Genomic DNA, 12,331 nt, shown 5'->3' with positions numbered 1-12,331 from the left:
GAATCAATAAATAATTATCGATTTTATATTAATTGAAAGAGTCACTAATTTTAATAATTCGATCCATAATTGAATAATTAAATTAATTTATTTTTTTATTCTGTTATGAATTTCGTGTCTTTACCTGTATGCACCGGCAGGTCCGCTGGGATGTCGGGGATCAGCGAACCCAGGTGGTACACCGTATTCAGGTACAGGCGGTGCTCCGTACTCGGGACCAAGGCTTTGGTGAACCGGTGTACCATACTCTTGAGTAAGACCCGTGGCTGGGGCGCCGTATTCAAGTCCAGGATGGCCGCATTTCGGTTCCGGACAGTTGTAACGACAAACTTGGATCACGCATTGGAAGTGAACGTTCATACTATCGGGGAACTTAAACGCTTGGAAGTAGGCGAAGCTGACAACGGATGCACTTGGGCCAAAGTTCTTTATCTTCTGGAACCTAACGCATGAACAAAGAAAATTCAGATTAATGTAATTGTCGAAGTATCTGAATAAAAGTTAACAAATGTTGGTACAATGTTATAATTTATGAGATAATAATTCTTAAGAACAATAATTAAAAATAAATTTATAACGAAAATTAATGTTGCTTACCTGGACATAATCTTCGGCCTGACGACGCAACCGTACTGGTCGACCAGCTGAATGGGTGCCCTCTTTCCATCGTGCGCGACGCAGTTTCTCACCAGCATATCAAACTTGTTCTCATCGTCTTTGATAGCCAACACCATCGTCATGGTCTGTCCGATCTTTACTATACCGGACACTTCGCTTGCCCACGGTCCCTTCCCGACCTGTATCTGCATCCAGCATTGGAGATTGTCGCCGAGGAAATTCGCGGTAACGGCGTGCAGCATGTCCACTTGGAACGGTCTGAACGTCACCGCCTTCTCGTAAAAGTCGTACCAAGTGCATCGCAGTTTCCTCGCCTGATCCCAGACCTCCTGCACGTACGGATCGTACTGCACGATTATGGTGTTCTCCACGTAGCTGCCGGACGGTGTCGGTGCTCCGTAAGCCGCCACGTTGTGGTTCGCCGAGGAGCTCATGCCGCAAGAGTTCAGGAAGATCTCGAAGGTCGCGCTCAGATGACCCGTGCCGGGTTTCAAGTGGACGCAGTGCGGGTCCGAGTAAAAACCTTTGCTGAAGATCATACCGTAGAACGGCCTGTCGAACTCGATGTTCACCCGCATGTGCGTCTTCTCGCATTGCACCTGCAAGTGCTTAATCTGAGGCGTGTCCGGCGACGCCAGCGGCCAATTCTCCTCAGCGCCGTGCGTTGCCGGAGGACCATATTGTGCCGGTGGTCCATAAACCGATCTGTGTTCCAAAGGCAACGCACTGCTGTCCACCAGTGGAGCTTCGCAGTTTACCCTCTGAAACAGAAATGCAAGATCTCATTAACTTCTGTAAACGGTTAACCATTAAAATTTTATTGTAATTTTCGTACGACATTAAACGCTGTTATTATATTAATATTCGCAGCCAACGTGACAGTTTGACTATTTACATTTAATCATTTAAATTATTATTAAATTACAATCATGAATAGTATTAATCATCTTGTACGATATGTATTTACATTGCTGAGTTTATCATAGGTAATTAATTAAACAATGCTGCAAATGGAAGTAATTCATTTTCCTTGTGTGTATATACCTTACAGTTTAATTTAATTTTTAAAAATCCGGAACAATGGTATGAGATTGTAATTGTCAGACAAAGCAGATTCGCTGATCCCTTAAAAGTGACGAGCTTTTAATGATTTATTTAATTGGAATCTGTATATATAATTAAATCCTTTCCATCGCGATAGGAATGTGGTAGCACGTACCACAGACGAGATATGTCGAAAGCGGGTAAAAATAAAAGGAATACCTCGGTAACCGACCAGATAACTCTTAACGGAAATGAATGACGCGTCCCATGACGAACGAGTGCCCTTTTCAAGGCCCTGCACGTATACGGAAAGGCAATATAACCGGCTGCGTTTCGAAACCCCGTTTGCCGTAACTCATAACGGCGTGGCTAACCAAAAATATAGACCCGTAACCGGAAAATGGAGAACACTTTGCGGCATATCTCGCCGCTTATCCGTCTCCTCTTCCTCGCCGTTTCTTTTTCTTTTGTTTTGCGACATCTACGAGCGTCGTCGAAACGCCGCCGGCCCTTCTGGAATTACAATGAATGACAATGAGCTCGATTCGAGCACCTCCGGCTCGTTCCACCGGCCACGTTGGGAAAGAATCGAGTCACATTAGGGATTCCACGAGCGTCGCTCGCCGTTGCAACCTTTCATGGAATGCCAATCGAATACCACGCCGCGGTGCTCGAGATTCCAAGGAACTGTGCCGCGAATCGTCGGGCACGGGCCGACCTTGAAGATCATTAAGATTTAACAGATTTATCTTGATCGATTACCGAAAATGTTCAAAAAATCGTTGTTATATAAAATACATCGTATGATAATACGAAGCAACATATAATAAGACGAACAGCTCAATACTACCGTAAAAATTACTCGAGATACTAAAAATAAAATTTGGTCTATCATTTGCATTATATAACTGATTGTAGTCCAAGTGGTGGAGTTTAGCGAATGTCAGTCACGCATCGAAGCCGACACATAGTGACATCAATTACATAGGTCAGAATTCGAATTAATACGACTAAGTGACTGAATTTGAAAGCAGTCGAATACAATGCCGTTCTGTTATACAGTTCGCGTTCTTCGATTCAAATCGATTACGCGCGCGCACGTACGAGGATGGAGAGAGTTTCTGACCAACGCCCACGGATTTTACATTCCAGGTTAACGCGATTGACATATGCACAGGTGGGACCGTGTTACGCGCCGCAATCAGCTTGTACAATTTCGCACTTCAAAAGTCGCAAGTTCCATCCGCGGCTCGGTGACAAAGTATGAATCGCAACAACGATGTGATCATATTGATTTGTGCAAATGAATAAAATTATATTTCACGATGAAACTCGATGTAATCGTATTTGTTTCAGATTCGTTTATCAAAATAAAAAAATATAATCAATTTTGTAATTTATTCACTGTTTCATAATTCAATTGCTGTGATTGAACCGCTTTTTATGCAACTGTCGGAGCTCCCTTCGTACTTAGGAACGTTAGAAAAAGAATCACGAAAAAGCATTGTGTATAGTCACGGACAAGAGTAACTGTACAACTATGATTCTGGTTCCTGAAGTTACAGGAATTCCTGTTACAAAAGAATTACGAAACCGAGCGACTTTTTCCACCGGCTACTTTATGTCACCGTCGTTGCTGTTATACAAGAAAGGCCATGAATTACATGATAACGCGACAAACGATTCACGATCACGAACGATTCCACGTACCCATTCCTTTTCAACCACAAATCAACCACGATAGGGCAATGACTGATCGCGTGCAATGAAACTAAATTGATGTAGCTCATCCAATCAAGAAACATGAATGTGTTACAACAACGCGTTTTAAATGCATGTACAAATATTTATTAAATACAATTAGCACAGACGTCTTAAATCCCGTGAGACGTTCCACTTATTCAATTATTATATTCAATCGATTCTGGGAATGAGACTATCATTTTATAGAAAGTGAAGACTCACAAGTTACACGTATAATGAAACTCGTCGTTGAAGAATTTTTACATTTACATTCTATGAAGAAAAGTATAACATCGATTGTTTAAACCGACATGGAAAGGATGGAGCAAACGATAGGCGATGTAAATTAACCTGTGGACAATGAGTAATCGTATAGAAGCGATAAACCGGGAAAAAAGCGATTCGCGATCAACAGGAAACGCGTAGTTCGCGCCTGACCGATAGGCGGGTCGCCGTACGCATACCTGTCCGCTTTCTTGTTCTACTTGCACCTGCACCCGATCTGCTCTAAAGACTTTCTGAATAGAAAAGTATCGCGAAACCGGTCGACGCGTGAAACGAAATCGTCTGATCTATCCGATCTGATGCGGCCTGTTCATTGTCGGTTGGACTCGTCGTCAGCTGCAAACTGAACGTGTCCCACTATTTCTAGATATTTCGAAAACGACGAAGTAGATTGCCCGATTCCGTTTCTCTGACACGAATTTTTACGCAAGCTTTACTTCCTTGTAGAAGTTGGAAAGAATTGCCACTGTTTATGCATGTATGCGTGACTATGTGCAAGACTTTTAGAATTTGTTTCAATTATTATAATATAGAATAGCATTGAACGTTACTGAGAGAATACACGATTAAGGAATAGAGGAGTAGTAACGTGAGATAAAAAGCGAGAGTAGAAAATGAATCATCTGCTGATTAAAAAATTCGTGTGGGATTCATAAGACTGCTTTACGGAGTGTCTGCACGACAGGTCACTTTCCACGCACAGCGGCGCGCATTCGATACGTTTCGCTAATGGAAGAAGCCAGACACGAGAATCTCCTTCGTGGCACGAAGGAAGTACGGTAGCCATAGAAAGGTCGAGACTGATTTCACTTTTTCAATTGTCATCCACCGGGAAAGGCCATGGGTTTCGTATCGGGCAGCACACTTTCGCTGAACACTAATGACGAAACGTGCTCACTAATTGGCCGAGCCATCGATTCCGCCCGTATTTAATTAGAACTACTTTACAATGTACACTGATGTACTTGCATCTCTATTTAAATTTGTTTAGCTGATTTCGTATCTGACGATTGCATGTAATTTTTTGTTATAGTAAAGATGTTGATTTCTGGTAAAATAAATGTGTTCTAATTTGCATTTTCAAAGATCCTGATAATTCCATTTTGTCACAGTTTTGTACTTTTTTTAAATGTCGTGCATAAAGAAATACATTTAGGCTTCTTGAATTGAAGTTACGATACAGTATAGACGTATATGAAACATGGTTATCGTAGAAAAACGCGTGTTCCTAGATTGATATAATCAACTGTCAGGGAATTTTCACCACACCATCTGATTTCCTGAAGACGAGCTCGCGATAGTCGTGTTATCGAAGTTTACGCGACATGTAGGTACCGTCGACTCGAGTCGTGTTTCGAACTGACTGACCCGGCCTACTTTTTCGCCACCATATACAGAGAAAGAGACGGCCGATATTACGAGGCGTCGCGTCGCGGTTTCTCTTCGTAAAATCAGCTATCTTATTTTTGATGCACGCCGGAAACACGTGGACCCGCAGAATCGGTGGAACCGTGTTGCTTTCTAAACTCAAGTGAAACTCGACCGATTTCGTAAATAATTCCTATACTTTTCATTTTTTTTTTTTTAACGAACCCATTCTGTTTCTCAATAACCATGTCGGTGTTGTTTCACTTTTGTTCAATGTTGGTACCGGAACAGGTTGTAACTCTACCTATGATGTAATTTCCTGGCACTGTCAACAAGATCGATTGAAAACCTAATGCATTGAATGCCGTAGAGAATAAAAATAGAAAATAATTGCGTGCCACAAAAATTCATGTTAATACCGGATCAAAAATTATGCTAATAAACGCATCAACAGCACACTAATAAATACCTATTGTTCCTTATGTAAGAGTTAATTATCATCACATTTGAGAAAAATTCCAATTACCATAGTATCGTAATATAATCACGTACTGCGTGCATATATTATGTGACGAATTCTTCCCAAACGTAATCAAGCGAACCTAAGTCCGTGTCCGAGTGAAATATGTTACTTACTGGTAAATAAAAAATTCGATATTTCAGCTCGGTTTTCTTCTAGTCGAAATTAAGTGTGCCGGAAAAACAAAGGCGATCCAATTACAGAGACAGGATTAGAATGAAGACGCTTAGCCCTAACCGTGAGAATCAGGTTGAGAACCGTGGCGAGCGTATGCACGCTCTTTTGTTGATGGAAACTCGCAGGGTGGGATTTTAATTAAAGAAGAACACTGCACGCCGGTACTGCTATGCGAAACGACGCCGCATTAAGTGCATAAACGCCTTCACTCTGTGCCGCAACATCTTCTACTCCAACGTTCATACGAATTGTTTCGTGAACGAATTTTCGGACGAATACACTTCCGCTTTTTAAGACAAATTTGCATTTATTCATTATACTTAAAAAGAATTGAAACTCGTTTGAATTTTACAATGTATCGACAATAAGAATGAATTTTTACCAAACGATTTTGAAATTACCTTTAAATCACATAATTATATGATTTTGTCAAAGTCTGGAACTTAATTTACTCTAATATTTTGTAATAAAAAGGAACACTAAAAGTTGCCAGTAAATATTAATTAGGATGTACGTATTTTAAAATATGTTCAAATAAGGATGAAAATTGATACGATTGGTCTAAACGAAACGTGAACTTATTGTTAGATTAACACCTCATGATCAAGTAATAGTGGCATTAAATTGTTTAAGGCGATGAGCTGCAAGAATCACGCGACAGATCTCGAATTACAAGATAGAGTGGGCGGGTCGGTGGAGCAGTAGTGAAAAGCTCGCGGCCGCCGGCAAGATTGCACGTTTCGAACAGCCGCAAGAACAGGTGCTCCTCTCCTATTCATTAATCTCTGTCAATGGCGGTGTGTCAACGATTATGAAAATTGACTGTAAATCACGAGTTTTTATTATCCTTCAATTGCGGTAACATAAAATGCTCAAGAGGGATAATAGTATTTTCTTCCTACTTGAATATTAATTTATTGCGTTCTAGAGTTTGTTACTGAAGGACAACAAAATATTAACTAATTATATTGTTATTAAAATTATGTGTATCGTGGAATATAGGAAATATTTAATTTAAGTTACTTTATCATTTTAATATGATTTATACATGAGAATCTTTAAATTTGTTCCTTGTGAACGTCGATTTCTCATCTAATCTCATTAGCAGAAAAATAAGGATGGACTATCCTATGTTTCATTTCTAAACGGAGTTAAGCCCCCAGTCATAATTTCCGCAGTTATCGCGGCACGAGCTACCGGCAAGGAATGCAATTAAACACGTTAGAACGTAAGATGAATGCCAGTTGGGTGAACCGCGGCTGCTAATTTCCAGAAACCGGGATCTCACCGTTTCTACGATGAATTAGTGGGATAGGTTAGTTTCGTATAGGACCGGTCAGGTCATCAGGCATGCTACCCACGTCTTGCAATTAGCGAAGGGCTGTATTATCATTGAGCAAAGTACGAGAGTGGCACACCACGAATTTTATATCACACATTTTCCTGCTTACTGATACATTTAAGGATTGGGATTCTTTACTTCGTTCGCTTGATTTACTTTAGTTAAGGATTTGCTCCATTCTATAACTCTGGGTTCAAGAAAGACAATGAACTATTGAGTTCGAAGATTGAAAGATCTTGAAAGAAGACCTGTATCACGACAAGACAAGGCGAGACGAGACGAGACCAGGCACGAAGGACAGAACGAGACTTTTCTCAGGAAAGAAAGCTGCCGATGGAAAAAAAGTCAATTCTCGGGTGGAACTCGACTAGAGTCTGACCCGCTATATATCGTCTCGTTCCTCCTGACAGGGGAGATGGACAGAGATAGAGGGATACACGGTGATGAACGAGAAAGGAAGAAAGAGCACCGTCGTCGTGTCTAGAGAGTACACGGTTCGAAAGAGGGCAACGCGTCCGGCGCGATGACCTACTATCTTCGCTTCGGCTGCTCGGCTGTAAGTATAGTTAACGTTAACACCGACTTATACACGGCGTCGCGGCGATGCTCACAGGTACACCGTGTATGTATGTAAGTAGTTACAGTATGCTACCTATTGCAACGTTTTCATTCACTACTTATCGCAGGAAACGAGTAGAAGATTGAACCTGATTGCGAGAAACAAAATTGAGAAGCATATTTTTTATTTTAATTTATCTCCAAAGTCCTTATAAATAACAAAAAGAAGCTTCGATATAAAATGTATTAAAATTGATACCAACAGCGTATTTTATTTTATTATAGTAAATTTTAAAAAATTGACAACAACAGGACCAGAATTCAAGCAAATTGATCGTTATTTATTTTATATCTGTATATCCATATGCATGTGCGAAAATAGTAATAAAAATTTATTAATCACGTTACAGTGCGCATAGTGTAACATTGCTGTTGTTGCAATGTGTAGGTATGAGTTTTATTCAATATTTCACGATTTTTCGCGCTTGGTATAAAGAGAAAAATACGCATCGCCTATGGAATATTGATTGCACATATATTAATAACGATGGAACCTAGGTTCAATATTAATTTTCGTATCATTCTCGATTTTAACAAATGTGAAATTGATTAAAATCATTTATTTGATTTCCTTATTTTCTTATCTATATATTTGACTTCCGAGGTCTATATAAAAGGTATCAATATGTTCGTATCAAATGGATATTAAAGAAGACCTAAAGGGAAACGATACAAAAGGAAAATATGTCCAAGAGCATGTGTAAAAATATTACGTCTGACCACTACGCACTGAATCTCCTTTCTCCATTAAAAGTTACTTTCAGGAAATTTAATAATTGAGTGAAATGTAGTCTTGAACTATTACATATATATATATTTACTGTAATTTAATTCTTCGTGGAAGCAAAATATAAATAAATTTGTAGTAATTTAGTATTTATTGTAAAATTGACTTTAAAGAAGTCGGTGAAAGACTGATACAATTCCTATTAGAAGTGAAACGACGCGTGTACGCTCCGGTACCCTGCTTCGAGATTGCCCAGGGTGGTAACCGTTTCGTTCAGGCGTTTACTCTGAACCGATCAGCAACACAACAGACGACAATATGTAGCACATGGAGGGCCGGCGGCTACGTTGATTCGCCTTAAGCATTAACGTCGCGCGTTGTTTCTTCTCGGCCAGCACGTGCGTTCCGCGAATAGCGGTCCAACACGACGATCGTTTAGGCATCAATGAAAACACGACTATCCCCTTTACCCTCCCGTTCCATCATCGACAGGCACTCGGCATTTTTTAACGGAATATACAAATTTTTAACGGGACGATCGATCCTATCTTGGATACGTCAGAAGGTGATTCTGATGATTTCAAAAGCGTACAGAATATTTGGTTTTAATTTCAATTGATTAGAATATTACTTTTGTTTTCGCAAATAAATTTAAGATCTGTTATACACATAGAATTACATGAATTATATTGCTTGCAATGAATGACTGATTTTTATGGCATTTATGTGGTTAAAGTAATAATTGTATTCGAAGCTACATACTTAAAATCCTTTCCGAAATATGCTGCACAGATTAGAAAGTACAGTTAAAGACTTTGGCGTAAAAATCAGTCATTTGCATTTCAAATCAGATGTGACCTACTAAAAAAATCTATCGTTCGCAGAGAATCTACCGAAGATTGGAAATACTAATCCGTACTAGAAAAAAATCAAGTTTCGACATCAATATGATTATTATAATCTTGTCACACATTGGAACGTTCCCTACACTGAGTTTTCACCTAAAAATTTTATAAATACTATTCTTATGCACAAGTTTTCAATCTTTTCTCCCATTTCTAACTGGGTACATTCAATCACGACCCCGACGATGATGATACGTATGTACGTACAAGGAAACAAAACAGTTCGCGTGTGCTCTACTCGACAATGAGTCAGAAAGAACACAGGCAGGTGCATAAATAGATTCACCTGTTTTACGCAGCGCGGAATAACGGTTGCCATACGAGTGGTCTGTCACTTTAAACGAGGAGAACAGTCACTAACCCGCAAGCTGTAATCTCCACGCTCATTTAACGATGAATCGAACCCTATAATGTGATACTACCAATCACGAATCACTGATTTGCCTGGCTGCGAACCTGTACTTACAGTAAACGAGCGGCCCGTTGTTAGAATTCCGAATTAGTTTTGATAATTGGGAGAACTTGCTACTAATAAGTATAATTTAATTAGATAATGTCCAAAGAAAAAGCGAAAGTGACACTTCGTTAAATTTTACATAACATTTCACTTTAACTTTTGATTTGTATTTGAAAATCCAAATCACAAAGTTCGTCGTTAAACAACTGAAAATTAGACACGCTGATACCCGTAATTCTTCTTCAATTAAAGTTTAATCCTCGATCTCACAAAATAATACGCTCCGATTTTTTCTTCAGTTGCGTGGCATACGAAATCCCAATTATTTGCATTTATGACGCGTTAATTGGATTTCTAAGGCGCGTTGTTGCATTTCTAATCATACACGTGAAAAAAATCGTTGCATGCTTGTTGCTCGTTTAGCCCACTTAAGAGAGAGAAGACAAATTACGCGACGTTCTATCGTTTAATCTCTTAAGCAATCGTAAATTTTACTCACGGCTAAAAGCAAAGGCAGCAACAAGATTAAAGTTGTCTTCCGTATACTCCGCCACGTCCTCTCCATGTCCTCTCTGTAATTAAAAGCAAAAAAAAAACAAATTCGCTATGTATACTTTCCCACAATTGGATGGCCGATTTTTCACCGACCGATCTCCGTCATCGGTGCATCGTCTTGATTTTATATGGGTCACGCGATATTTCACCAGACGATTAGTATTCACTGTACGTGCAGTTCGGTCTGGTTCTTTCGCGAGGGTAGCATTACCGCCACCCAAATAGCACAAATTGGAACGCGGGCGAACGGAATGGATCGGAAATATACCGGATAAAAGAGATTCGTGGCGTTTATCGTCAGTTGGGTGAACAAGTGGCACATTTACTGTCCGGACTTTTACAAAGGATGTTACGCAATGAGCATCTAAACCACACCACCGGAAAGTCGAACTTCTTAATTAAAAGCTTGAAGGGTATGACGCTACAATCAAAGAAAAAGTTCGGACACACTGGCCCCTCGTTTCTCCCCGTGGCTAGGAAAAATTCAATTCGGCGAGATTCAAAGTCTCAGGCTGAAGAGGGGATATCCGTCCGGAATTGTCGAGGAAACGAAGTTTAAAAAGCAGAGTGACAGAGAGAGAAAAAATAGAGGAGAAAAATTAAATCGCGCAATATTGGGACAAAAAGACGAGTTCAAAGGCGGTACACTGGAAAACTTGTACTTTGAGTGGGAAGGGCGATCAAAGAGGGGAAACGTATTAAATTCGTGCGATCGAGATTCACAAAAACTTTGGAGCAAAGAGAACCGAAACGTTAAAAGAGTATCGTCCATATTGACGGACGGAATATAGTAAGGTTGCAAAGGAACCACTTGAGCGTGAATAAACGATACATTGCATATATTATATTAAGAATAGTATAGGGGAATTGCAATGCATAATTAATACCAGGATTTATGTATGTATCACCATTTATCCATATGTAAACTATTGCTAATATATTTTTATTAATACATACATCATTAATGTTTATTCAAATCATAGATCAAGATAAGTACCAAGAATGTACGTATCCCCTACTGACGGTCAAAATTTTTTCTTTAACATCTCTATCGACTACACAGCTCATATTCCTTTAAAAGAATAGTTTCTCGGGAAAGCATAAAGAATAATGTAAAAACGGATGATTGATGGAAGCACCTCTCACGAATTCCTCGTTTCTTCCACAGAAACTATCGTCTCGACGATTCTTCTGATTCTCACGTTTTCGGTCGTCTTGATCCCTATTTCTTTCGCACCCCCCGTTTTCAAGCACGCGTATGGTCACACGGAAAACGAACCCCGAACGAAGTGAACTCGCGCCGGTCAGTTGTACGTCATCGGGCCCGAGCGTGAGCGTGCTTCCCGTAGAGAAGAGAAGGAAAAAAAAAAGAAAGCGGGCTGCGTATCCGTCTGACGCGACTCGGCGGGCCCAGAGGTGGTCACCTTGGCCGACGGGGACTGACTGAAGGTGCGAGCCACGCTCGTCTCGGCCACGAGCCACGTCCCAGTGACCTACTGACGATCTCGATCATTCGTGCCGTACGATCACCCCTTCTACGGACTCCTTCCGCCTTCTGCGTAAGTCCCAAACAGGCCCACCGTGCTCGCCGCTGCCCCCACCAACGTTTACCACGCCGCGCCGCTCTCTGCCACCGTTTTCCGTTCCCTCTTTCTCCGTTCCTTTCCTTCTTCCTCTTCTTTCTTGCTCCGTTTCGCGCACGGTCGCTGCACCCTCTCCTTTTCTCGCTTTACGGTTTTATCTGCACACGCCGGGGAGCACGATGCTGCTCGAGCACAGGTGAAAGATTCCCGGAGCGAGGCGCGAGAGTCATTAAATCGGGAACGGGGAGGAGAGATTTCGGTGCTCGTTGTTATTCCCCGGATAAGACGTTTGACGAGCTCTTTCTTAACACCGAATACCGTGTCGTGGATATTGTAAATAAGCCGAAACGATTGGGCAAGTGAATTGGGACCGGCATGAGTCGAGTTCT

At 40.7% G+C, this 12,331-nt stretch overlaps 1 protein-coding gene across 1 annotated transcript in view; it reads right to left on the bottom strand.

Moving 5' to 3' along the window:
• The window catches only part of dyl (transmembrane protein dusky-like), a 15,296-nt gene extending 3,508 nt beyond the window's left edge, over positions 1–11,788 (bottom strand). The window contains exons 1-4 of the mRNA XM_018031062.2: positions 11,499–11,788; positions 10,304–10,376; positions 598–1,379; positions 133–442 (exon numbers count right to left, since the gene is read on the bottom strand). Of these exons, the coding sequence (XP_017886551.1) occupies positions 133–442; positions 598–1,379; positions 10,304–10,369 (1,158 nt within the window). The 5' untranslated portion in view covers positions 10,370–10,376; positions 11,499–11,788. The remainder of the gene's footprint in view (positions 1–132; positions 443–597; positions 1,380–10,303; positions 10,377–11,498) is intronic.
• Between the last annotated feature and the right edge of the window lie 543 nt (positions 11,789–12,331).

The sequence above is a fragment of the Ceratina calcarata genome, unplaced genomic scaffold (assembly GCF_001652005.2).
Source record: "Ceratina calcarata isolate Rehan_Ccalc_2016 unplaced genomic scaffold, ASM165200v1 scaffold546.2, whole genome shotgun sequence".
NCBI lineage: Eukaryota > Metazoa > Arthropoda > Insecta > Hymenoptera > Apidae > Ceratina > Ceratina calcarata.
Note: the sequence above shows the minus strand (reverse complement) of the source record. Positions and strands in the feature narration are given on the sequence as shown.